The sequence below is a fragment of the Capsella rubella genome, unplaced genomic scaffold (genome assembly GCF_000375325.1).
Source record: "Capsella rubella cultivar Monte Gargano unplaced genomic scaffold, Caprub1_0 scaffold_6, whole genome shotgun sequence".
Lineage (NCBI taxonomy): Eukaryota > Viridiplantae > Streptophyta > Magnoliopsida > Brassicales > Brassicaceae > Capsella > Capsella rubella.
Window position 1 is genome coordinate 12,051,671 of NW_006238918.1, and position 25,948 is coordinate 12,077,618.

A 25,948-nucleotide genomic window follows, 5' to 3' on the forward strand; every position below is an offset into this window, starting at 1 on the left:
CCGACAAAACTTAAGAGAGAACAAGTTTGTCGGAATCTATATAAGCGAAAATCCGATATTCACCGAAAAATCACCTTTCTCTTTATAAAAAATAAGAATGTGTTAAGAGAAAGAAAGTAATTACCATGGCTAATTTCTTAATTTCTTTAAATATTTTGGCTATCTACTAATATTACCATATTATTAATTTCTCGTATCTAGAAATGGGAAGCCGTTATAAAAGAAGAATAAATCATTTGAGAGAGCAGAGAATTCCAAAAACGGTACCGTTTAACATGAGGAGACACCACCACCGATGCCAAATCGGCTCCGACAGCGAAACCGCCGGATCCGAATCCGATTCCGATTCCGATACGGCGATGCGATGTATCTCTTGCCGAGAAGAGTATCTCCCTCGCGACGCTGGAACTTGCAAGGAGTGCTATGTCGAAGCAGGCGAGACTGAGGAAGAACTCAAACGCGAGATCGATGACCTCAAAGCTAAAGTTGCTTTTCTCCGTTTATCTTCTTCACTCGATCATGGCGGAAGCAGCTCGAGCTCGAGATCCTTCACTGATGTTGTTCTCATCGCCTCTGAAGACTCCGCCGGAGCTCCTCCTATTCCTGCTCATAAATCCGTTCTGGTTCGTTCTCACATCAAAAAAATCTTAGTTTCTGGAATTGACTTGTACGAAATCTATTTTTTGATGTTGAGATAGAAAAATTAAGGATCTTTGATCATTTGTGTTACTTAGGAGCAATTTTGGATAGTTTTGAGAGTTAGGGTTTGTTCTTGTGTTCTTGATTTTAGCAAACAGTTCATGATTAGTAACCTTCTGTCTCAGGTAGTCTCGTGATACAATAAGAACTGTTGTTATTCGATGGATTTAGCCATGAAGGATGTCATAGATGTTGCAATTGTATGGTATATGGTGTTTAGTTCTAATGCAGGAACAGTCTTTTCGTTTTTGTGCACTTGTGCTTTTATTGATGATATGTGTTGATATGACCGATGATATCTCCAACTGGAGGTATATGTAGATAACTTCTTAATCGCATTTGTGTCGTGTTTATGTTTTTCCACATATGACATATCATGCCCTTTTTGCTAGAATTCCATTTCCATGGTGCAAAATTGGAATCTTAGTCTGTGTGTTCCTTTTGGCTTTGATTGTCTAATGGTCTGTGAAGTTTATATGTATTATATATGATGAGTTGCGAAATAATCTTTAGTGGAGTGAAACTTTCTTTGATTCTATACAGCATTAGTACTCTAGAAATCTCTTTTCCAGATGTTGTTTTCTTATTCAAAACAATGTGAATATTGTTGCCAGGTGAGTCGTTCTCCAGTTTTCAGAGCAATGCTTGAGAATGAGATGGAAGAGAGCCGTAGCGGCACTATAAAGATCAGCGACGTAGCTTATGACACTCTTCGGACTTTCGTTTATTATCTCTACACAGCTGAAGCATGTCTTGATGAGCAAATGGCATGTGATCTTTTGGTAATGGCAGAGAAATATCAAGTGAAACATCTCAAGAGTTACTGTGAGAGGTTTTTGGTAACCAAACTCAGTTGGGACAACTCTCTCATGACCTATGCCTTTGCCCACCAACACAACGCGAAACATGTTCTTGATGCTGCATTGTCGCAGATCACAGAGAATATGGAAAAACTTACTAAAAGAGAAGAATACATGGAGCTCGTGGAAAAGGATCCTCGTCTCATTGTTGAAATCTATGAAGCATATCTCTCAAAACAGGTTAACACAGCAGCTGGAGGAACTAGCACAAGCAAAACTGGTTGAAAACAAAAACAAGTATAACATATTTGTCGACCTGAACATAAGGTACTGGGTTTCCCTTCATATCTCTTCTAGGTGTAGTATTGTTAGGCTAAGCAGAACATGGGTTTGTAAAGCACTAGAAATTGCCGTATTAAATACTTAACATTATTGCAAACTAGTAGGAAGTACATTTCATTCATCTCCCTGATTTTGTTGGGCCAGTTTCTATGTGTTATTATTTTTGCGTTGTTGCTTAAATGGTAAAGCTCTAGTTATAGTCACGACTTGGGTTTAGCGGTTCATTGTTTAGTTTTTGTACAAGCAGTGAGAACGCATGGTACATTAAGTGGAGATTTGGCGTAGACTTCACCGCTTTGTCTATAATCGTAAGTCCTAACCACGAAAAGTGAATATAGAGGTAATCCTAACCCGCAACGTGAGAATAATCACCCATATGATCCCTTAATAACCCGGCAGCTCCATGATTTCAATGAGAGTTGATCCACGAGCATCCAACATCGAATTTGGTACAATAACTGCTCGTTTGATGCCATGTAAAAGTTAGGAAATCAGACAGAAACAATCCTATCTGCGAGGTTGATCTAAACAATGTCAGACATAACATCTTAAACGAATCGAACTCTGAATCCGATATATTTTCTCTACCTTTAAAAAGATTGATACTGCCGTATACAAACTACAAAGGGTACAATGTCCAATACTTCTAGAGAGTCAACACCTTATTTCATACGTTAGTGGTCAAACCAAACCTACCGATACGAAATATGTAAAGAGTGTTGGATTCTGATCATCTCAAAGATGACCAAACCAAACCTATCTCTTGTCTCTTTGTAATATTAATAGTATGAAATATATATTCAGTATATGAAATCAAACTTTTCACATTTGAAGTCAAGTCAGTCAAGTAAACGTTTACTCATCTTACCTCACATATATAACATAGCTCTTAACGAAAACTAAATGTCTCTGTCATTAACAAAATAATGAGGAAACGTCCACCTTTGATGATCTTCTTGCCTTCTTGTCTTCTTCTTGTATTTCAAACCCTCAACGTTGCTAATGCGGTTACTTGTGTCGGAAGCTTCTTCAACGGTAGCAGCTACGGAGAGAATCGCCATAATCTCTTCTCTACCCTTTCTCATAAAGTAATCACCAACGGTGGATTCTACAACGCTTCACTTGGAGAAAGTCCCAACAGGGTTTACGCTCTTGTCCTCTGTACAAGAGGCTACGAACGAGAAGCTTGTATCCGTTGTGTCGAAAAAGTGACTAAGGAGATAGAAACGGGTTGTCCGGATCGAATGGATTCTTTCAAGTGGGATAGTGATGATGAAGACAAAGTTTCTTGTCTTGTAAGTTCCACAAACCATTCAACATTCGGGAACTTAGTGCTTGGACCTGCTGTTATATACCCAAGTCCACTTAGCATTGAGCCAACCAAAGACATGAACCTTTTTAGCCAACAGTGGGAAGCTACCGTTAATCGCACCCGCGAAGCTGCCGCGGACGCTAAAACTTCCTCGGTACTTAAGTACTATAGTGCCGTAGAAGCCGAGTTCACGGAGTTTCCAAATGTTTACATGTTGATGCAATGCACACCTGATATAACTTCACGAGACTGCAAAAGATGTTTGGGAAATTGCGTGACGTATTTTAAAAAACAATTCTGGGGAAGACAAGGAGGCGAGGTTAGTCGTCCCAGCTGTGTTTTCAGGTGGGATCTTTATTCTTTCCATGGTGCTTTTGTTAATATAACAAGAGTCCCTGCGCCTCCTCGACCTCACGCTCAGGCTCAAGCACCAACGAATGAGAGCAATAGTAGAGACAAGAAAGGTAAAACAAATGAGTTAGAACATTGTTACATTGTCACAAGTTTTAACAATGATATAGAGCGTTCTAAGATTTAAAAGTGTTAACAATTGGCAGGAAGAAGCATTAGGTATAGCGGAAATATCGCGATAATTGCGGTTCCTACTTTCATTAATCTTTTGGTGTTTATTTATCTAATCAAATTCTATGCTCGGAAGAGTAAATCAAACAGAACCAATGGTAAGTGTGTTATGTGTATATACCTTGTTTCTTGTTTCAGTCAACCTTAGTAGTTAGTAGTAAGGTTTAATTTCACTTTTTTAGTTGGTACTGCAGAGTACTCTGATTCGGATGGTCAATTCATGTTACGTTTTGATCTTGGTATGATCATAATAGCAACGGATGGGTTCTCATCTGAAAATAAGCTTGGCCAAGGTGGATTTGGTACTGTCTACAAGGTAACTATAGTATTTTTTTCCTAATAATGAGTTCTTGATCTATCTTGGCCATGGATTGGTAACATATCTAGGAACTTGTTTCAGGGGACTTTACTAAACGGGAAAGAAGTAGCGGTGAAGAGATTAACAAGAGGTTCAGGACAAGGTGATATGGAGTTTAAGAATGAGGTTTCACTCTTGACAAGACTCCAACATAGAAATCTAGTTAAGCTTCTTGGGTTCTGTAATGAAGGAGACGAAGAGGTTCTTGTCTATGAGTTTGTCCCCAACTCAAGTCTTGATCACTTTATCTTTGGTGAGCCTTTGAAAGAAAGCTGCAATTTCTATATATCTAGATAACATTTAAAGGATATTTATTTTGTTCTTGAAATGTTCAGATGAAGACAAGCGTTCGCTTCTTACATGGGAGGTGAGGTTCAAGATTATAGAAGGCATTGCTCGTGGTCTTCTTTATCTCCATGAAGATTCTCAACTAAAGATTATTCACAGAGACTTGAAGGCGAGCAACATCCTTTTAGATGCTGAGATGATCCCTAAAGTTGCAGACTTTGGAACCGCAAGGTTGTTCAACACCGATGAGACCCGAGCTGAAACAAGACGAATAGCTGGAACCCGGTAAGAACTTATGAAACTTGACATCATATAAAAATCTCTAGTAAGCCAAACACATGTATAATCAATGACCAAAACATATATCTATCAACTAATGTTATTTGTTGCGTATACGCAGTGGATATATGGCTCCCGAGTACCTGAACCACGGGCAAATGTCTGTTAAATCTGATGTTTATAGCTTTGGTGTTATGCTTCTAGAGATAATAAGTGGTGAAAGAAACAATAGCTTCGAAGGAGAAGGGATTGCACCTTTTGTAAGCGTCTTTCGTCTTCACATATCAATCTTTGCTCCATTCTTTTATCTTTTAAACCTCTAAAGAGGAAGTATTAACATATCATTTCTTTTGTTCAGACGTGGAAGAGATGGCTTGAAGGAAAGCCGGAGATTATAATCGATCATTTCTTGATAGAATGTCCGAGAAACGAGATCACCAAATTGATCCAGATTGGTTTGTTGTGCGTTCAAGAAAACGCAGCAAAGAGACCAACCATGAGCTCTGTTACAGTTTGGCTCGGCAGCGATACAATCACCGTTCCTCTACCTAAGGCTCCTGCATTCGCTAGACATCAATCCCAATCTGAAAATGGGACTACTTCATCAGTGAGTGAAGTCTTTACAGAATTGAGTTCTCGTTGAGTTATATAAATCATATGATCAAAAATGTTCCTTGTAAGGAAACTATAAACATTGTGTATTGTATAATTCTCAACATATGTTAATGAACTAGATGATTCAAAATTAATGTTTTAACTCATTGGGCGTGTTTCCATAATTTTCCATTGCTCATCCACAGTTATATAAAGAGAAAGGAGATAAAGAAAGAAACCACCGAAGATATTTTCAATGTAAAAGTACAAAAAGCATATGAAATGTTTGAACTCTTTAAATCAAAAGGTCGAGGGAACAACCAACTCAAATCTTCCAAACCTGAAACCCTAAACTGCTAACTAAAAACTTCAATCAACAACTCTTTGTTTTGTTCCCACTCCTTCCCTCTGTGGCTTTATAGAGCTCGGAGCTTATCTTGGTCAGCCGGCGTAGAATTATCCGCTTTCCAATCATCAATCTTGTGTTTGCCGCCTTCTGCTCACACCTCTGCCTCGAACCAACCGGTTCCTTGTGAGAATACTGCGAAGTCCGCGGCCTGAAATGGCTGGAGTCAATCGCGGTTGTATACGACTCAGGTCAAATCCTGCAAATGATCCCAGCTCAAAGAATCCACCTTCCATATCATCATCTGAGTCACTGTCTTCGTCGTCATCATCGAAGTGATCATAAGCACTATTGTAAGGCTCGAGCACATAGTCTCCAAATACCACTGCCCCAGGTGTTGTCGACATGACTGTACTGATTACATCACTCCTCTCTCTTTCAACTTCAAGCTTCTTCCATTTCTCCTCCAGCACAGGGTCTATGGCTCTTGGGTTGGATCTTGGATGAACCGACTTAACATGCTTCTTCAGCTGTTTGTAGCTTCCATAAAACGAGCAGTTATCTTTCATGCATGACCTTTTCTTAGAATTCAGAAATTTCCGTTCCTTTTCCACAACAGTCCAACCTTTCACCTGACCCCTACAAAGTGGGCACAATAGCTCTGGCGGTTTGTCGCTTTTCTCATCCTTTGCATAGGCCTTTTTGTACTGCTCTAGACAATTCGAGAAACGGTTTCCCGTGGCACACATGTAAGGACGGCATCCTTTGTGGTAAGATGAGCAAAGGAGAACGACCGAGTTGTGAGGAACCTCAAGACAGACAGGGCATGTCACACCCTTCCAAGGTTTTCTTTTCAGAGCCTTCCCATATCCCTTTTCCTGGCTTATATCCTTTTTAAATTTAATTTGTTTCTTAGGGGCGGGTGGAAACCGAGTAAATGATGCTTGTTCCTTAGTTCTCCCCATCTACTAATAAACCCACACAAAAAAAGAAAGAAAGACTGATTATCAGATACATTAAGAAATATAATTCACTTCACAAGATGCTTCTCAGCAATCAACAATTTTATGCAAGTTTACAACTAAAAGAAACAGAACACGCATCAACTAATCCATGACAATATTGTAACCTAAGAGTTATATGTTCCTGATATAGTTTCGATAAACTGGTGAACTGAGAGGGTATGGCGCAGAAATAGCATATTTCTCACATCCTGCCCTACGAAGACAGTGTTAACAGGGAAGAACATAGTTTAGGTGTTTCACATCTTTGATTTGATCCAAGAACTAACTTTCTGAATGTTAAAATCTCATACTGTAATGATAATACCACAAGAAGCAGAAACTAATCCGAGAATATATCTATAGTGTCCTGTTTAAAGGCAAAACATTCCTATTCCAGAATAAGAAAACATAGAGAACTTTATCCCATGCCGATGAGCCCAAAAGAAAACACATTTGGAACCAAAGACGGAACAAAGTTCTAAATGATTCTTTTGTAAATGAAGCATCCTTACCTTGCCCTACACACCATCCTACCCAACCCCAAACCCAACCAATCTTGCCAGCAGCTTTATCGGCGGTAAAAACACCCACAACTTTTGAGGTTCTCGCCGACAACATTGGCTCAGGCTCTACACGATTTTCCTGCCGAGGAACTTCAAACACAATAAGTCTTCAATAATAGCGAACATAACTATAGGTGAAAATAAAAAGACTAGCTATAAAACGCCCTGAGTCGATATGTATCTCCAATAAAAGGAAGCATAACTTAAAAAAAAAATCAATGATTAGCAAGGTAATCTCAGCAAAAGAAGAAAAAAACATTTCAAGTCTGAACACCAACATCGAAACAGAACAAACTCAATTAAGGAACGCCATCGTATGTCTCCCTCTATAAGAAGCCCTAAAACTAGACTCGTCACTCCTTCTTCGAAACTACAAGGGGAAGTGCTCAGTGAGGTCTCTAGACCATAACATGAAATCAACACATAAACACTACTCATAGGAAGAGCTATCAACATAACCAAGACTGAAAGATTTGATTACGTCAAGTAAATAAGAATAGTCCAAGTCATTAATCTCACTCATATACCAGAATCTAGATTTAGAGAACAAACTACTAATTCGGTTAAGCATGAGAAATTGCCATGTACCACAAATCCAAGTCATCAAAATGATACATAGTTCCAATCCACCAAGGTGCTATTCAAATCCAAACATCAGGAATATAAATCAAACTCTATAAAACTTTGATACATCTAAACGTTCATTCATTTATATATTTTAAGTAATTTGGACCCAAGGTTCAAACTTTTCAAGGAAACACGAAACCCAACACATCCATTAGACCATAAACAAAGTGCCCATCACATTCATGTCTATATTATAGAGTTCAGAATCAGAAATAGGCTAAAGAACACTATTCTATAACTCATCTACTTACCAAATGACATATATGTTAAACCAAATCATATAATTCTCGTCAATGTCGATAACATTTTCAATTTCCAATCGTATCTATTCTTAATCTAGAGTTGTGATAACCTCAATCCCAAAATCGAAGCATTGTTCAAACTTCAAACTTAAACACAAGCACGAAAGAGAGTGAACTGTTACAAAAGATTTGATTTTTTTGACAAATTTGCATACAGAGAAGAAACAAAAGCAGAACCAACAAGAAATGATTAAGCGAGAAAACCCTAGAACTCAAATCGTGAACCCTAATTCAGACAAATCTCAGAAGAAAAATGGGAGTCGCAAGAGATTTAACTTCAGTAGAAAACAGATCGGCGCCGTAAGAAATCGAATAGATCGGAAGCACGAGCTTACCAGGCGATGAGGGTTGCTTCGGTTATGGAGATAGCGGAGGAGACGGCCTTATGCGGCGGTCTCAGCGGTGGCGATAGATGTAACCTGACGGCGAGAGGTTAATGATTGTTTATAAGATCCCAATCCATAGCTCGGTGTCATTTTGAAAAAATCGGTGTTACAGGCCCATTTATTATTTGTCTTGGGCTTAAGGCCCAATTCTCGAGTTTCGTACATCTTCTTGGGTTGGTTATTTATTTGGTGTCATCTTAACTCTCTGCAAAGTTGAGATCTTTTTCACGCGGGATAGGGCTGGGAAACAAACCGAATCCAAATGCCCGACCCGAAAAAACTGGTCTGGGTAGGATACGGGTATGCCTAAATAAGTATATTGAGTTCTATATTGCTAAACTCGTAGGTTCGGGTTAGGGTCATGGTAATATCTGTTACCTAAATGGGTATCCATAAAACCCAAACAATATACAAATATCTAAAATATTAATAATATTTAACATTAATATCATATGTTATCCAAAGATTGTAATTATAGTTTTTAATATATCAATTAAATTTACACTTAAATACCCAAAATAATCAAAATATCTTAAATTTCTCATTATTATATATGTCAAAATTTAGCTAAATTTGTTTAAGTTTATCTAATCTTTAAGTAGTTTTTTCGGGTACTCGGTAATTTAGGTAGTAATCGGGTTCTGAAATTTGTAATCCAAACCGATCCGAACCCGAAAGTACCCAAACCGAAACCGAACCAAAAGTCTACAATTCAATGGGTTCTATTTTCCTAAACCCATATAACCCGAACCCGAACGGATCATACCCGAACCCAATCCAAAAACCCGAATGTCAAAAGATGATGCATAAGTAAGAACAGAGTTTTTGAAACTTGTTTTGCAGTGTACATATAATTGATGTCTAAACAACTAAACACTACAACAGTTTTAGAAAAAGAACAAGGAGCCATTGAATATAGAAGAGCTCAAGTCTTATGAAGCAAGTGTTGTTGCAGGACAACTATCAACAGCACAAGCCAAGATATCTCTGTAATCTCTCGATATTGTAAAAGAATCATGTACTCGTCCATCACTGCTCTTCTTGTACTCAAACAAAAGATTAGACTGATCAAGCGCTGTAAGTTTAACGAACCCGTAATCGAAATCTCTGACAAGACTCCAACTTGGTTGAAGAACAGAGAATTCAGCAAGACCTGCTCCTCCACCTCCAGCAACAACATGGATTGTCCCATTCAAAGGACCCTTGTAGTTGCTCTTCTCATGACTCATACATACGCTCTACAACACAAAAACAAGAAACAGAATCTCATTATTTCAAGATTCATTCTTTGATATGCTTTGTTAAGGATGTTTTTACCTGATAAACCGGACATGTTCTCTCGTAGTTATGTGCGTGGCCATAGACTGCAATGTCGACTTTGTACTTTTGCCATAGCTTTTGAAGACTGTCTCTTCCCATTGGTTCGCCAAAAGAGCCTTCTTCCGCATAGAAAGATGTCGAGGAATAACCGAGCACGCGGTGAGCAATGAATATTAGCCAAGGCTGATGTTTCCTGTCGACTGATGATAGACACTGCTCTATGAAGTTGTATTGTTCTGTTCCTACTCTCCAGTCATGTTCTGTGTCAGCTACACAGAACCTAAACATTCCATAATCACTTGAGTACCAAAACTTGGCTCTGTTTTGAGAAGGTACATAGAACATTGTCTCAGCTGGTACACCACATTCTCCTCCAGAGTCTAAACCTTGGTAAAATGAGCCTGAGTTAGGCCAGTCACGTTCATGGTTTCCGCTACACAGAGTCACTTTTCAAGACTTAGTAATCAAGAAAGCCGAAAAACTTTGTTCAAAAGAAAGAAAACCAAATGGGCAAAACCTTGAAATCATGTATGGAACAGTGGAAGCAATTGGCTCAATCTGTGCTATGAATTGATCCCACTGAGAAAGGTATCCATTTGCATAACATATATCTCCAATGTGGAATACTGCATCAGTCTTCTTTAGGTCTTTAATAAGTTGCTTTGTGGTGTTGATAGAAGCGCGTTGGAAATCGTTGTACTCGTTTGAGCCATCAACCTCAGCCTGCAACCCCATAGCACAAGAAACAATATGAATGTGGCACTGAGACTACAACAGTGAACCTTTAGACTAAAAGATCAAACCTTTCCCATGTCTCCAAAGATTACAACTTGTTGGAGAGAGTTTTGTCCCGGAAAAGGAGAAGATTTGAACTGGTACTCTTTACTCCAAATAAATTCACCATTGGACAGTCTATGCCCAACTCTGTAGGTATACCTATAGATTGATCATACCAAAGCTCAGTGATTTAAGTTTATTGGTTCAGAACAGAGAAAACACATGGCACATACTTGGAATTGGGCCATAACTCTTTGAGGAAAGCAGTGTGTATGTATCCAGGATCACGCCATCCAACCGTTCTTGCAGGAGCACCGCACATGCTGTTGCGGCCGAAGGTCAATGTCCCAGCAGGTGAGAGCTTAGGCTCTCCTCCTATAATGCTCCACTCAACAACTGGTTCAGCTAAGTTGAGTCCATAACCACTAGTCCATGTTACTGTCATCTATATACAAACTCATCTTTTACTACTTTAGTTCAATAGCACAGCAAATGATCACCAAAAGGGTTTTAGAATCTTACTTCATCCCATTCTTTGCCAAGTGCCAATCGCGGGTAAACTGGTGCATTTGGGTTCTCAAAGGCTACTTTGTTTGAGATTGCCACTAGCTTTGGCTATCACACAAGGAAAAAAGCAAAAACAAGGAATGGTTAAAGATGAAGCTAAAAAAGCTAAAACATTTGTGGGTGAAAGAGTGTTACATTACATTCAACAAACCGCCAGAAAAGAGCGCGAATGAGAAATCTGATCTTTGGTTGATCAGGTGAAGCTTCAAGGAACCTATTCCAGTATTGCTGTATCTTGGATTACTAAAGTTTGCATACTGAAACTGTAAAGAGACAAAAGAAAGGAGCAAAAAGCTAAAGACTTGCTATAGATAAGAAAAGCAGAATCAGACAATGAGCAAAAAAAAACAATGACCTTGATTGGTGCAGAGCATATTCGAGGTGTTTCCACCATTTTGTTATCTCCTGGACAAGTAGATGCACTGCAGGAACAATATAAGTGTTACAAAGACTTTTATCATTTTCAATTTCTGCAGTACTAATCTGATAAGAAGATTTGTGTTAAACTACTTGAAATCTGCAGGAGAAAACACTCCAATCCAATCATCATGAGTTGGTTTTGGAGAACTATATTCAACCATAACGAATTCACTATGTTGACCCTGCCAAAAAAGAGAAGCCACATTGAAGTTCACAGTTTCATCAAAATCTGAAGAAAGAAGAAAAAATGGTAATTACATTAGATCCAAGAACTGATGGAGAAGCTTTGACATAAGCTTGTACATTGAGATGGAATCTTGTTTTATGGATAGCAATTCTTGATAAAGGTTGGTCTTTATGAGACTTCACTTCTTGAATTGCTCCAAGAAGTGATACAACAGTCACCAGTGTTGTAACAATCGATCCTCTCATGTCTGAAACACAAATGAAACCTTATATAGCAGAAATTGAAACACTTATGGCATCGAAGAAAAAAAACAAAACCTGACAATTGGATTCAAGAAACTGAGAAAATTTTAATCAATTGAAGTCTTTTAGAAACGTCAGCTGAAGAATAAAGTAATATCCCATTCTTGAGATTCCCACAAGAATAGATAAAAGACTTTGTTTCGTCAACGGCCACTAGTAGACTATATATAATAGGAACACCAGACCAAGAGAACCAACCATAGGAACTTTGGTAATATACCACTCTTTTGGTATACCTGTTTTTGTCAATTGTTTATTAATGTTATGATTTTTAAATTTTTAACACATGTAGAATTTTTGAGAAATGCTATTTTTCGTGTACCCTTTTTACAACTACTCTTTTTATCTATCCATTTTTAAAAATACTCATTTTTAAATTTGAAAAACTATAAAGTTTTATGGGAAAATTGGAAAAAGATATATATTTTCAAACCTTTGTCCATATATACCTTTTTTTTAGAAATTGTCAATCTTAACTAAACTATCCCTACTAACATATAAATCAAATTTTAAGGGTTTTTTAAAGTTGGAAATAATCAAATAATGTAAATAAGTCGTTATAAATTATATTTGAAGAAAATGCTTTTCAATTTTTTTGAAAAATAATGGTTTTTCACATAGATGATTTTTGTTCTCAAAAGTTTAGAAAGCGTTTTCTTATTTCTAAAAAATTTAGATTATGTATTCTTATGTTCTGAAACATTTAGATTATCCATTCTACTATTTTGTACATGTTCTACGAATTTTAGAACTGAAAACATGTTCCAAAAGTTTTAGAATACAAAATTTTGTATGTTCTACGAAATTCAGAATATATATACTAAAAATATTCTCTGTTCTACAAAATTCAGAATATGTATCCTACGATTTACTACATGTTCTGAAAAATGTAGAATATATATCCTAAAATAGTTTTGAATATGTATTCTGAAAAATATTCAGTTAATTAAGAATGGAAAGGAAATCGGATCATTAGGAAAGTAAATAAGAGGATCAACCTGTAGAAAGAGACCAAAATTACTAATTAAGAAATAAAGAATCAAGAGATGAAACCAAACATAGAGCTGAAGCATTAAGAAAGAAATAATGAATAAAATGCTGCAAACTAACAAAAACTTACTTGTTTCGTAAAACAAAGGATCTCACTTCGCAATTGTAACCGACAAAGGATCTCACTTCGCAATTGAAACATTGTGCTGTTTCCACGGAACTTTCGGAATCACGATTCAGTCACAAGTGGTTCTGTTCCACGGAACTTTTGGTACGTACCAAGCCACTTCTCTCTCAAGGGCAAAGTCAAGCTTTAAGGTAATCCGATCTTCGCTTCGTAATTTTTTCACGACCACTATGATTTAATCATGTCTTCTTTCATTAGTGTGGTTTTAGTAATCATGTCTTTGTCTTCAATGCAATCTATATTGTCATCTTCTTCATTCCACGAATCCATTGATCATAAAATGTTAGTTACATGATTCATATGTGTGAGAGAGAATTAAAATGAAATAGAAATTCTTTATCGATATCTTCCAACATTTGTAACTTTGATAGTTCCAATTTTATCCCAAACCATTGTGTTCCTTCATGTTAGTGATTTAAATTTATAATAATTGGGTTCGTTATATTTCTTAGTTAAGAGAGAATATACATTTGTATTTGCACTGGTAAATATATAGGTTTTTGATGGTGCAACGTACCATTATATTCCATTTTTTTAATGTTTGTAGTGATACCCATCGATATGGAGAAGATTGATCGGAAAAATGTAACAAGCAATATAAAGCAAGAGAACTCTTCGCAACGTTCCAGTACTTGTCATCATCACTTGGCTGGATCGAAAGGAACCAGACGTGCATGCCCAAATGTTTTTTCTATGCTTTAATTAATTCATAAAATAGTTTTTAAAAAATTACCTTAATTATACTTTGAGGGTATAAATGGATTTTAATCTACATTAAATCTTAATTCACCAAACTTTTAGAAAAAGGTATATATGGACAAATTTTTTTTTAAATGTCTCTTATTTCCAATTTTCATATGTTTTATATGGTTTTTAAGGTACTTATAGATAATAACGACTACTTAGAGACTCAGATCAAAATATTTATAAGGTTTTAAAAGGTATTAAACTAGGATTACAAGGTTTAGAAAAGGATTATAAGATTTTATAAAGTTTCTAAATGGTTTTAAAAATTTATTTTTACTGTATTTATATATATATATAAATGTAACGTGTGTATATTTATATGAGTTTACACACCTTTTTGGATAAATTTCAATTTTTTTGGATAATTCGAATGTTTAGTATACCAAACAACACCAGAACAAAGCCGGCGGAAATGAGCAGATTCGACTAACATCATTTGATGAAAAAAGATCATGTAACCGAGGAACATTCCAATCCCCTGCAGCCGTAATAAGAGCAGAAACTCGCATCCTCACATCAATGAAAAGCTCTTTATTACTTGGTCGCCTTGGGGGGTCATCAACTATCCATCTGTCCACCCACACAAAAGTATCCTTTCCATCACCAATAGATTTCAAAAGACCTTTTTCTAACAGCTCCTTACCAAAAAGAATACTTCGCCATGCATAGGAAGGTCTATGACCCAATGAAGCCTCAAGGAAAGGTTTATTGGCGAAATAAACAGCTTTATATACTCTCGCTAGTAAGGATGAGGGAGAGGTCAAAAGTCTCCAAGCCTGTTTTGCAAGCAATGCCTGATTGAAACGACCAATATCACGGAATCCCAAACCTCCCCGCTCCTTTCTTTGACACATTTTCTCCCAAGAGACCCAGTGCATCTTATGTTTACCTTCATGTGAATTCCACCAGAACTGACTCATAGCACTTCTCAGCTGCTTGCATTGGTGCTTTGTCAGCCGAAAGCAAGACATAGCATACACAGGTAATGCCAAAGCAACAGACTTAAGAAGAACCTCCTTTCCTCCCAAAGATAGCGTCTTCTCAAACCATCCGCTCAGCCTTGACTTTAATCTATTATTAATATAGTGTAGGAGGTCTCGCTTTGAACCACTAAAACATTCCGGTAGACCCAAATACTTACCAGCTCCATTCTCTTGTTCAATGCCAGAGAATAACCCCAACAACCTTCGCATAATTGGATCCAACTTCTTCCCAAAGGTAATGGAGGATTTCTGAAAGTTTATCTCCTGGCCAGATAATATATAATCGTTACTAACCTTTCCCATTGTTGTGATGTATTTTTTTTAATTTTTTTTTTGGACAACATGTTGTGATGTATAAGAAATGCCCTTTGTACTGTTTTTGTGAAACTTATATGTACTGTTCTGGGACCTCACAAGAATATATTTCACAAGTCATACTTTTAAACTATTTAAAAGAAAGTGACTAAGTATAATACTTTTCAAACTATTTAAAAGAAAGTGACTAAGTCGAGGCAGATACATGCATACTATGGAATATTCACTCATGCTGGTTTCTTATGATTTTTTTTTCGGGTTATATTTTTTTAATCCATTGTGGGACAAGAATACCATAGCGGTTTTGAACCATTAAACAAACTCTAAAATTACTAACTTATTTCACATATTGTAGATTTGTAATATCATATATTGAATTTAACTTCAAAATATCTCAATATCAATTATATGAACTACCAAATATTATACATATTAACACATCCTTACTTCTTAAATAGCTTACTATTATTGATAAATTACATTTTTTTAATTTGTATGTAAATCAATCAAATAAAAATACACTGACCTACCATATATCTATGTAAATATTTATATTTGAACAGTAACTTAACAAAGATAGTAATTTTTATTTCTATATTGAATTTATCGATCTCTTAACATGTTACATTTGATATTTTTCTATTTAGGATGTTTGTTTTTTTAAATTGATTTAATTTAATAAACTAAGAGCCGTTTCTTTTCTACCATATTTATTTTTAAATACTAATGTGAACTAATAAAAAAATTATAATCAACGTTGCAATAAATAAAAATACTAAACCCAAAAAACTACCAATAATAATGTGGACTACTAAAAATTACTACAAACAAAAAATCAACACTACCAATTCGCTTTGATAAGTAATATAATTTTAAACTTAATAACTGTAAATTTGAATCGATTAGAGTAGCTCGGTTAAGAAATTCAATGGAGCCATCAAATATCACAAGTTATATCGCATATTCCCACTAGTGGACCTTCTTTAGTTGTTAATTCTTGAATCTGTTTAGTGCTCAGAAGTCGTGGCAATCTCTTCTCTCAGTATATGCAGTTTACTGCACGAAAAGTCATAGTTAACCAAAAATGAGCTGGTCGCTGTTTAATGGATACTGGACAGGTGAGTTAGCAGAGGTAAACCAGAGATTAGGATCTACCAAGAACAGACATATAAGTCTGCAGTGTTGTGGGTGTGCATAATAATAGTCTGCCTGATCACATCAAAAGCTTGAAGAGTTAATACTTTAATGTAGTGCAAAACTCACAGCCACTGAGCTAAATTGTTAAGTGTTACTATGTCGAACGACTTTGATGGATCCTTGTGTTCAACCATGTCTTGGCTGGTAATGATACAACAAAAACTGTAAATTTGAAGTTTTCCCGCCAAAAACGTAAATCCATAATTTTCCCGCCAAAAATGTAAACCAGTAATTTTCAGTCAAAAACGTAAATGCACAATTTTCCTGCCAAAAACACAACCATGGTGATGATTAATTGATAATGATGATATGAAGATATATAATGATGATATATGATGATTATAAAAATTTATTTATTTATTTTAAAAAAATAATTAATTATTATCATTAATGAGTCAACTCATTTAACCACTTAACCAATTATAAAGGCTGATTCAATTCATTTAAACAAATGAGTTGAACCAACTCATTACCCATTTAACTCTAAAATAATTAGCTATTTATCATTAATGAGTTGAGTTGAGTTGGATTTCCCATTTTGACACCGCTAGTCATAGTTTACGTTTGTTTTGTTTGTTCAAAGAGTATCCAATGTTGTAGTTCCCCGCAAAAAGGTCCATGTCTGCCGACGAAAGCATGTAATCCGGGGAAACAGGTCTCACTTGGATGATCCTTACTGGGCAAGATATACGCCAAGCACAGGTGTGTTCCGGGACGTGGTGGATTTCCCGATCGTTGATTGTGATGCTTACTTGATCTCCAAGTATATCAAATCAGCTCTTAAGAATAAAGGTTGTTATGATGGTCTTGTGTCAATGTTTTTGTACGAAGATGATAAAAGTAAATCACCCAACGAAACAAGAACTGATAGATAAATATGAGGCTGCAGGAATCAGTATCAATTTTGTCCCCCAAGTTGTTGAAGCTTATGGAGATGCTAGAGATCATAAGATGCTACTAGACATTCTTAGAAGAACTTGAAAGAAGAGTTGACGGAAACTGTGATTCGAAGTTTGTATATGGAAGGTTACAATTTTGTCTTAGCAGAGCCTGTAAAACTGATGCCTTGTACTGAAAGCTCAGCATGGCTTTGGGATAGCCTTTGTCGAAGCCTATCATCAGATGGAAGCGGAAGCTCACAATAAGCCGATACTGTTGCTGTAACCGGAAGTGGAGGCTAATGTATTTGTGATGTTTTGTTTTTATGTTACAATGATATGCACTAGGGTGGACTGTATAAAGACTAAACGCCTCTTCTGTGTGGTTCTGGTAGCGCGGATTAATAACCTAGTATTACAAAAAAAAATCAATTCACATCCATTATATTAGCTCCTAATGGTTGTTATTAAGATAGTTTCCACCGGAATTAACTCCTCTCAAGATGTCATTAGTGACATTAGGGACGTCTCGTACTATGCCAAAGGCAGTGATGGTGAGAGGAGAGGACAAGAGTATCATCACAGCAACGGGGAACAGAACTCGTAATCATGTCCCAAAAGACCAAGTTTTTGTTAAATTATAGTGTATGCATGTGTACACAGTTACAACAAGCAGGAACTATATACAAGAACCAACTAAACATGGTATGGGATTAACATGCATACACCCAAAACTCTAAATCAAATTAAGGCTCTTCAAATTTTAAAAATAAGCCCAACACACAACTTACAACAAATAACCATGGAATGAGACATGAACTACCTATAGATATGTCTCCAAGGAGTTTAGCTCTTACCCAAACCGAACGTGTAAACAGGAATCATATCTCGTGTCTCCCCCAATAGTTTCTAAGGGTTCAGCTCCCTCATAAATCTTTTGGTTACACCTGCTCTCATACAATCAAGACATCAATGTTAGAATATATAGCTTTTGATTCTAATATCATCTCATCAAAAAGAAACCAAAAGCGTTACCTCTATTGGCAATCTACTAAAATTAGACTCACCTACGAATAAGCGGAGATACTGAGTCTCCTGACCCCGAGGATAGTAACGGCTGTCTCAAAAATGGATGGTTCAGCAGTTTAGTTGCAGTTGGTCGCTCATCCGGGTTCACTTTGAGACAGTTAAGTATGAAATGACGAGCTTCTTGTGATAGAGTATCAGGTATCTCCGGAAGCATACCCTTTCTGATCCTAACCAGGGCTTGAATCTGCGCGTTTGCAAAAAGTCTTATTTCAACTCATAAAATCCCATTATAACATACAAATCACAGTGCAAAATGTTGGTTACGATTTTTCAAGTTTTCATATATACTAGATTTTAACCCGCGGTACACCGCAAGACGATATTCTAAAATGTATATATTTTTTTATTAATTTTGTTTGGTATATAAGAGTGTACTAATATATTTTGATACTTAGTTCTATAATTAACCCGTAAAATGTTTGTATGACAATTTATATTTTATATAATCATAATTTGATCAACTTAATTAAATAATAAAATGATGTTGAGATAACATTTTTCGTTTAAATAGTATAGTTTTATATTAAAATATTTTGTGAGTTATACTATAGCAGACAACCCGTAAAAACATTTATAATCATAATTATGTAATTTATAATTTGTTCCATCACATGACCCGTGATACACAATTACCAATAATATTTTAATACATCCATTTTATGTACCGATTAATATACGTCCGTTTTCAAAAATTCATATTGCAACATATGCGGAAAAAAATTTGTGTTATTATGATACATATGTTACATGTAAGAATATAAATATTAAAAACAAATAAGATCATTTAAAGATATTTAAAAAAAATTCAGTTTATTAGAGAGATATTTTAGGAAATTTTGTTAAATGTAATAAATACTGATTTCTAATTTTGTAATTTAATTATGATTTATTTACACAATTTATTCTAAACTTTTGTTATTTAATTAAACAGCAATGGTTTAACTATGTAAATATTACAAAATAAAAAGGTTGAACACAAAAGTTACTTCAAAAATGTTAATATAGATTTTGTTGTTAACAAAAAGTTTGCATATTAAACTAAGATAAATGCTTTGTTTGTGTATATTTCGGAATTCCACTTATTGTATACGAAAAAAGTTTAAGAATCTTGAAGACTTACCGGTTCTAAATCCGAGTAAGGGATCTTTCTAGTCAACATCTCCAACACAGTGCACCCAAGGCTCCATATATCAGCTGGACTTCCATACTCATCATTACCCTTGGTGTTAACAACCTGATCAAATGTTTATCTTCTATTTAGAAAGAACCGTACAAGTATAAAATATTATCATCCAACATCGTAAGATATGTTTGTCTATCATTGTATTCAAACAATCCTAAACAATTACCTCCGGAGCCATCCAAAATGGAGTTCCCTTGTAGGCCTTAATGTCATTTAACTTTGACACCTAAATAACAAGATAACATACCGTAAAACCTCTATAAATTAATACTCTATAAATTAATAAACACTATAAATTAATAATTTTTGCTAGTCCCAAGTCGGGTCAGTGTAAAAATTGACTAAATTCGATAAGATAATAAGATAATAATTATTTTGACATTCTTATGTAAAATATAGTCCCAATAATATCATAAATTAATAATCACTCTATATATACGTATAAGTAGATATATTAATATATGTTTTTAGTTTTTTTGTAAAGATGAATTTTCTCCTAGAGTTCACCTCAAAAAATAATTTTATGTTAGTACTTTTTTAAAAACAATAATCTTGTAATATATACCATCACAAGTCATAATAATAACCAAATTTTCTTTATGTTTTCAATTTTTAAATATACATCAGATTCATTTTTAACATATAGGATGTTAAAGTATAACAATTGAGGTTATTAATATACATTTGAACTAATGTATAATATTTGTATTTATAGTCAAATTTATTTTTTCTAAATATAATATTCACTTTCAAAATACTGTATAATTTATAAAATTTATAAAGTTAGTCTTATTTTTGTAAAATTGTGTCAATTCGTATTTTTTAAAGTTTGAAAAAACTAAAAATACCACTATAAATTAATAATTATTAATTTACACTATAAAATAATAAACATTAATTTATAGATAAATTAATATCACTATAAATTAATAAAATATTTTGGTCTCAACATTATTAATTTATAGAGGTTTTACTGTAGGTACCAATTCCGGGGAATAAGCGATGTACCAGGTTATTACTTTAGAGCACAAACTATAAACATCTATAAATGGAAAATAACCTTTGTCAATCCAAAATCTGAAAGTTTGACAGAGCCATTAGTGTCCACCAATATATTTGCACATTTGATGTCCCTTCAACACATAAGATTAGGAAAGTAAGTAACCCAGTATATGCAGTAAATCAAAGGCTTTGAAAATATAAAGACATCTATGATAATAGAGTCTAACCTGTGAAAAAAACCTTTATCGTGGAGAAATTTCAAACCGTCAAGAATCTGTCTTGTGTACAAGGAAACTACAGAATCCCGAAGCTGGTATCTTTGGTAGAGTTTTAGAAGAGACCCTTGGGATACAAGCTCAAGAAAAATGTACAAATTTGAAGCGTCCTGAAAACAGCCAAAATGACTGATTAATTGCGCAACAAAATACTTAGGCAATACGATGCAACTGAGAACAACAAAGCAAGAACAGGACTATACCTTGGTTATGCCACGATATTGCACAATATTTTGATGCTGTAGCTGACTAAGTTGTGCAATCTCCTGTAGAAAATGAAAACCGTGGCAAAGCTTAAAATGAGATGATGCTGCGGATCATATATGAAACTTCCATACCCCCTCAAGTTGTTGTATGCATTCTTGTCCCTGACTTCCCAGCTCAAGAAGTGAAACTTCCTTGATAGCAAAAAAGTCCCCGTCTCTACATTCGACATAAACATCCATTAGCCAAACACATATGTTGTGCTGGCTATGCACCACATTTTTCAACTGACCACCTTTGTATCCCTAATTGAAAGTCTGTTTTTCTAAGAATCTGATCTGAAGTTCAGTAAACATAAGCAACCAGTAAGACTTACTCTGAAAAGGCTTCGTACACAGAGCAATATGATCCTCGTCCCAGAAGTTGACCCTTCTGCCAAGGCGTGGCTAGTTCCATATCATCCTGATTGCCAAAATTTTCAGTCTCGATCAACTTGGAACTTGTTGATTTACTATTTTCCCGAATGCGTTTTGTTCGACTAGGGCCTGCTTCACTCAAATCCATTTTCCGGAAACTGATGCGATCTGGAAACTCCAGAGAGGGCGTCACCAAGGAAAAAGTCGATTCGGAATTCACAGAGGAACTAGAAGAAGACATGATATTATGTTGCTGAAGCGGACTACGTAGTGCACTCTCCTGTATAATATGAAAGATACAGCAATGATATAATGCTAAAATGGTAATCAAATATGCTGAAGATCATAAACCAGATATATCTCACCCCTTCAAGTTGTTGTATGCATTCTTGTGCCTGACTTCCCTGAGCAAGATTTGAAACTTCAGTGATAGCAAAGAAGTCCCCATCTCTACATTGAACATTACCATCCATTAGTCAAACTCATGAGTTGGCTTAGCACCATATACAACTGAGACTACCTTGGTATCCCTCACTGAAAGACTACTTTTTTTAAAACGACCTGCAACTAAGAATCTGATTTTAAGTTCAGTAAGACTTACTCTGAAATGCGTTTACTCAAATTTATTTCCCGGAAACTGATGCGATCCGGGAACTCCAGAGAAGGAGTCACCAAGGAAAAAGTCGAGCCGGAATCGGAACCAGAAGAAGACATGATATTATGGTGCTGAAGTTGACTATTAAGCCAAGACATGACTAGCACCATATTCTCCGAATTGCTACTAAAATCTCCAATAGTCTGGGAACGTGTCGATTCAGTATATTCCCAATTAGCAACAGTACCACTAGGACCTGCTTCATAAGTAGAAGAGATGGCTGCAGAAGAGTGAATAAAAGAATCATTGGACGTTGCTGAGCACATGAAGAAGCTAAGAAGAAAGCTAAATATTTGGATTTTAGTTTTTAGTTTCTAAATATTTGGTTTTTGGTTTTTGTTAAACTTTTGGTAAAATGAAAAAATAAATAATCAAAATTGAAAAATGATAGAATTAACACTAAGAAACCACTCTAAAGTGTTTTTGGTTTTTCTTTGAAAATAGGTAAAATTTTCCAAAATCTAGATTCCGCCGGGAAACCAATTTTGCAAAATCTTGAAAGTAAATCAGATTTTTAGAAAAACTAAAGCCAAAATCTACTTAAAATCTAGTAACCATTCAAGGCCAATATGTAAATGTGAGGATTATTGTGAAGTTTATCCTGCGTGATCATTTTAGTTGTTAGAGCTTATGTTCTTAAGATATGAGATTGGAGAACTGTAACTCCAAGCTTATCAATTAGTGTTCAAGATCTGTATTATGGTTTGAAAAGAGATAAGAGAAGAGTTTCTAACCTTCAATTCTACCAAGACGGTCAAGCCGGACATTGTAATCCGCCCGAAGGCCATTAAGGTCAACAAGGACGTGTGTAAAAATCCCAGCGTTAAGGAAACTATAAACTGTCTTCTCGAGCTTTTCCATTTTCGCCGCTAGAGTTATCTGTCGATATAAATTCCATTGACGAGAGCTTAGGACTTTTCCGGTGAGTTTCATGCCTTTCTCTGATACGGATTTGAGCCTGGCGGTGAGCAGGTAGCTCCACGCCGCTGTACTGGATCTCCTGGATCATCGGTTGAATGATGTTGATCAAGGTGATGAGTCGATCTGCGGTGTTTTTGTATCTCCATGCTTTTGTAGATATCACACAGAGCTGCTTCTAGAGCTCCGTCGCAATTTCACCAGCGATAGTATCGGTGAAGGCCATTCTAGAGAAGGCATATAAAAGTGGAAATTTCGAAGCAATTCGTAGTGACACTAACACTCTTAGGAGAAAGGAAGAAACAAACAAAAGAAGTTGACGAGTGACGACTGACTTGTGAAAATTTTGGTGTACATAACTTTACATAGTTTAATAGTAATAAAAATCTGAATAATAATTTGAATATTGAATTTGGAAAAATTGTTCCAGATTTTAGTATTATTTTTGTGGGCAACTTGGTAAAGTCTGATAGGGGTAAAGAGTATAGAAATTTGAGAGGCATGATAGATATAATTTTTAATTTATTTTGTACTATTATTATTTTATAAAGGAATTAATAATTTCATCATATTAGGTGTTGATGGGCTCTCACGCTCTCACCCGCCTAGCGCTTGCTAGCGGGCGATTGCGTTTACTAGCGTTTGGTACAAAACGCTCCATACCGCTTGGGATCGCTCGAAATCGCTGGATTTCATCGCTGGATTTCAAAAGCTTCTTTCCGCAAGCGTTTGCGGTAGCGAGCGATTGCGTTTGATTTTAAAAAAGAAAGAAACTGAAAAAGGAAAATCTGCAAAATAAAATATATATTATCAAATCTTTTATATATTCACATTAATTCATAAATAATAATTATTCTCTAAATTTAATTTCCAATATTATCAAATCTTATAAAATGTATCTTACCAAAAACAAATCTTATAAAGTTTATTTATTTAACATTTGAATAATTATTTAGTATATATATTTAGAAATAATTTATGATATGTAATTTTCAATCATATTTAAAATATTTATAATTTTACATAAATATATTTTACTAAAAAATATTTGTTTTAAATAATAATTCAGTAATTTATTTATGGTTTTTAGTTATTAATCATATTCATTTTTTCAATATATTTTATCATAATAATATAGTATTGGTATATTTATACATTTTTAAAATTATATTTATATTTAATTTTGTAATTTTTGATGTAACAGCCATTGCAGCCGCTGGTTAACCAGTCATAAAACTCCCGCAAATGCACCCATTTTTAAAAGCTAAACGAGACGTTTAAATCGCTTAATAACACTTGAAACCGTAACCGCCCGCTTCCGCAAAATCCCGCAACCGCAACAGCAACCGCAGCGTTTAAACCAGTCAGGCCTTTAGATTTAAGAGTTGAAATATAATAAATTTCATACGTCCAAATACAAAGAAATATAAATTTTTGGAAAATTCATATACACATTACAGGAAATGTGCTACTGTTCATTTATCTCAAGAAAAAAAAAGTTTGGCAAAAGAAAAAAAAAATATCAATTTTCAACTAGGATAAAATTACTATTCCATAATTCAATAAAATGTCTCCAATCAATAAATTTTTAAGCAATTTTATTATGTGATTTTTCTTTTCTGCAATATTTTATTCCACAATTACAGTTATATTTGTGCAAATAAACTATTGAAGTATTGTAGTCAAATTTTGCAATTCTACCCTCCATTTCCAAAAAATGCAAAACACTCATACTAAATCAATAACTACACGCAATACAGCCCTTTTACAAGATCATTTTTCTTCTAAACGATATTACGGCCACTTATGTTTATTTTTGAAAATTCTAAAGATATATGTGAACTTTTAGTTACGAGAGATTCGATTTGATATATTATTTCAATTTTTTTTTACAAACATGATAGTAACAAAAACGGTTTATATTGCGTATTTATCTGACTTTACACGATTGACTTGTATTTTTTAGATTTAGAGGATAAAGTTGCAAAAAATGGCGACTTTGAGGGTTTATTTGCATAAAATCCAACTATATAAGAACCAACTACAATTATACATTACACTTAGAATTTAACTCGTGCTATACTGCGGAATGATTTTTTCAAAATAAAAAAATTCATATTTTAAATTAACCAGTAAAATTTTTTAAATAAAGACATCCGGTAAAAAAATATAATCATTTTTGTGTGTAAACTCAAACTTGTTCAATCATATTTTAATTTTGTTTAGAATTAAAATATTAATATTACTTTAATCTTTTGTAAAGTTTAAATATTTTTAATATTCTATAAAGCTTAAATTAAATATCATAATATTTGAAGCTTTTAAACGTCCAAAATGGTGTTCTGAAATATTTTTATTTCCTCCTTGAGTACATTGAAGAAATGGGCAAAGATTACACATGCGTAGTCACACCGTTGCTCGAGGACGCTCTCATGGACATAGATTTGGTTCATAGACAAACTTTAGCTTCAGCCGTGATATATATGACCTTAGGTGTAGCAGGTTTGCGATGCGAAGATGCTCTTGTTCACTTACTTAACTTCATTTGGCCCGACGTTTTTGAGACATCTTCCTACGTCATTAACGCTGTGAAGGAATGCGAATTGCATTAGGTGCAGCTGTGATTCTGAACTATTGTTTGCAGGGCTTGTTTCATCCAGCACTTAAAGTCCGCGAAGTGTACTGGAAGATTTACAATTCTCTATACATTGGTGCTCAGGACACGCTTGTTGCTGCTTACCCGGTTCTTGAAGATGAGCAGAACCACGTGTATAGCCGATCAGAGTTAACCATGTTTGTATGAAAGAATCACAATATTTCTGGATTCTAAGTTACTCTATTACGTACTCTTTAG

General features: G+C 35.0%; 5 protein-coding genes and 2 pseudogenes across 9 annotated transcripts; 4 read left to right on the top strand and 3 right to left on the bottom strand.

Annotated features, from left to right (window-relative positions):
• The first annotated feature begins 227 nt into the window (after positions 1-227).
• On the top strand, positions 228-2,044 carry LOC17881240 (BTB/POZ domain-containing protein At4g08455). Its single transcript, XM_006288287.2, has 2 exons — positions 228-623; positions 1,314-2,044. The coding sequence occupies exons 1-2, from the start codon at positions 276-278 to the stop codon at positions 1,782-1,784; spliced, it is 819 nt and encodes a 272-aa protein (XP_006288349.2). The 5' UTR covers positions 228-275; the 3' UTR covers positions 1,785-2,044.
• A 723-nt stretch (positions 2,045-2,767) lies between these two features.
• On the top strand, positions 2,768-5,303 carry LOC17881456 (putative cysteine-rich receptor-like protein kinase 39). The gene is made up of 7 exons (XM_006286406.2): positions 2,768-3,617; positions 3,711-3,833; positions 3,918-4,051; positions 4,136-4,346; positions 4,429-4,666; positions 4,782-4,920; positions 5,019-5,303. The coding sequence occupies exons 1-7, from the start codon at positions 2,768-2,770 to the stop codon at positions 5,301-5,303; spliced, it is 1,980 nt and encodes a 659-aa protein (XP_006286468.1).
• Positions 5,304-5,474: 171 nt separating this feature from the next.
• Positions 5,475-8,520, bottom strand: LOC17881289. 5 transcript variants are annotated; one of them, XM_006286318.2, is made up of 3 exons: positions 8,432-8,452; positions 7,117-7,246; positions 5,475-6,565 (listed from the first exon to the last, which is right to left on the bottom strand). In XM_006286318.2, the coding sequence occupies exon 3, from the start codon at positions 6,563-6,565 to the stop codon at positions 5,729-5,731; it is 837 nt and encodes a 278-aa protein (XP_006286380.1). In that variant the 5' UTR covers positions 7,117-7,246; positions 8,432-8,452; the 3' UTR covers positions 5,475-5,728. The 5 variants fall into 5 exon arrangements, with proteins under 5 accessions (XP_006286380.1, XP_006286378.1, XP_006286379.1 ...); XM_006286316.2 differs by having other exon boundaries at positions 5,475-6,568; XM_006286317.2 differs by lacking the exon at positions 7,117-7,246 and having other exon boundaries at positions 8,432-8,520.
• Positions 8,521-9,272: 752 nt separating this feature from the next.
• On the bottom strand, positions 9,273-12,165 carry LOC17883910 (probable inactive purple acid phosphatase 1). The gene is made up of 11 exons (XM_023780954.1): positions 12,071-12,165; positions 11,825-12,000; positions 11,657-11,748; positions 11,502-11,568; positions 11,287-11,409; positions 11,102-11,194; positions 10,813-11,024; positions 10,606-10,738; positions 10,320-10,525; positions 9,800-10,235; positions 9,273-9,720 (listed from the first exon to the last, which is right to left on the bottom strand). The coding sequence occupies exons 2-11, from the start codon at positions 11,996-11,998 to the stop codon at positions 9,415-9,417; spliced, it is 1,842 nt and encodes a 613-aa protein (XP_023636722.1). The 5' UTR covers positions 11,999-12,000; positions 12,071-12,165; the 3' UTR covers positions 9,273-9,414.
• A 4,196-nt stretch (positions 12,166-16,361) lies between these two features.
• On the top strand, positions 16,362-17,619 carry LOC17882457 (annotated as a pseudogene).
• Positions 17,620-17,975: 356 nt separating this feature from the next.
• LOC17882376 (mitogen-activated protein kinase kinase kinase 3) lies at positions 17,976-23,327 on the bottom strand. The gene is made up of 12 exons (XM_023780984.1): positions 22,911-23,327; positions 22,123-22,396; positions 21,887-21,971; positions 21,482-21,801; positions 21,240-21,324; positions 21,105-21,167; positions 20,854-21,011; positions 20,685-20,757; positions 19,791-19,850; positions 19,562-19,675; positions 18,420-18,625; positions 17,976-18,299 (listed from the first exon to the last, which is right to left on the bottom strand). Exons 1-12 carry the CDS (start codon positions 23,107-23,109, stop codon positions 18,206-18,208), a joined length of 1,731 nt encoding a protein of 576 aa, XP_023636752.1. The 5' UTR covers positions 23,110-23,327; the 3' UTR covers positions 17,976-18,205.
• Positions 23,328-25,084: 1,757 nt separating this feature from the next.
• On the top strand, positions 25,085-25,897 carry LOC17884098 (annotated as a pseudogene).
• The last annotated feature ends 51 nt before the right edge of the window (positions 25,898-25,948 follow it).

Coding starts and splice junctions, on each gene's coding strand:
- LOC17881240 (XM_006288287.2), top strand. CDS start 276: ATGAGGAGACACCACCACCGATGCCAAATCGGCTCCGACAGCGAAACC. Junction 624..1,313: donor CTGCTCATAAATCCGTTCTG/GTTCGTTCTCAC, acceptor TATTGTTGCCAG/GTGAGTCGTTCTCCAGTTTT.
- LOC17881456 (XM_006286406.2), top strand. CDS start 2,768: ATGAGGAAACGTCCACCTTTGATGATCTTCTTGCCTTCTTGTCTTCTT. Junction 4,052..4,135: donor GATTTGGTACTGTCTACAAG/GTAACTATAGTA, acceptor AACTTGTTTCAG/GGGACTTTACTAAACGGGAA. Junction 4,667..4,781: donor AGACGAATAGCTGGAACCCG/GTAAGAACTTAT, acceptor GCGTATACGCAG/TGGATATATGGCTCCCGAGT.
- LOC17881289 (XM_006286317.2), bottom strand. CDS start 6,565: ATGGGGAGAACTAAGGAACAAGCATCATTTACTCGGTTTCCACCCGCC.
- LOC17883910 (XM_023780954.1), bottom strand. CDS start 11,998: ATGAGAGGATCGATTGTTACAACACTGGTGACTGTTGTATCACTTCTT. Junction 10,739..10,812: donor GAGTTATGGCCCAATTCCAA/GTATGTGCCATG, acceptor ATCAATCTATAG/GTATACCTACAGAGTTGGGC. Junction 10,526..10,605: donor TCTTTGGAGACATGGGAAAG/GTTTGATCTTTT, acceptor ATGGGGTTGCAG/GCTGAGGTTGATGGCTCAAA.
- LOC17882376 (XM_023780984.1), bottom strand. CDS start 23,109: ATGAAACTCACCGGAAAAGTCCTAAGCTCTCGTCAATGGAATTTATAT. Junction 21,168..21,239: donor GCATACAACAACTTGAGGGG/GTATGGAAGTTT, acceptor CATTTTCTACAG/GAGATTGCACAACTTAGTCA. Junction 18,626..19,561: donor CTTACTCGGATTTAGAACCG/GTAAGTCTTCAA, acceptor GCAAACGCGCAG/ATTCAAGCCCTGGTTAGGAT.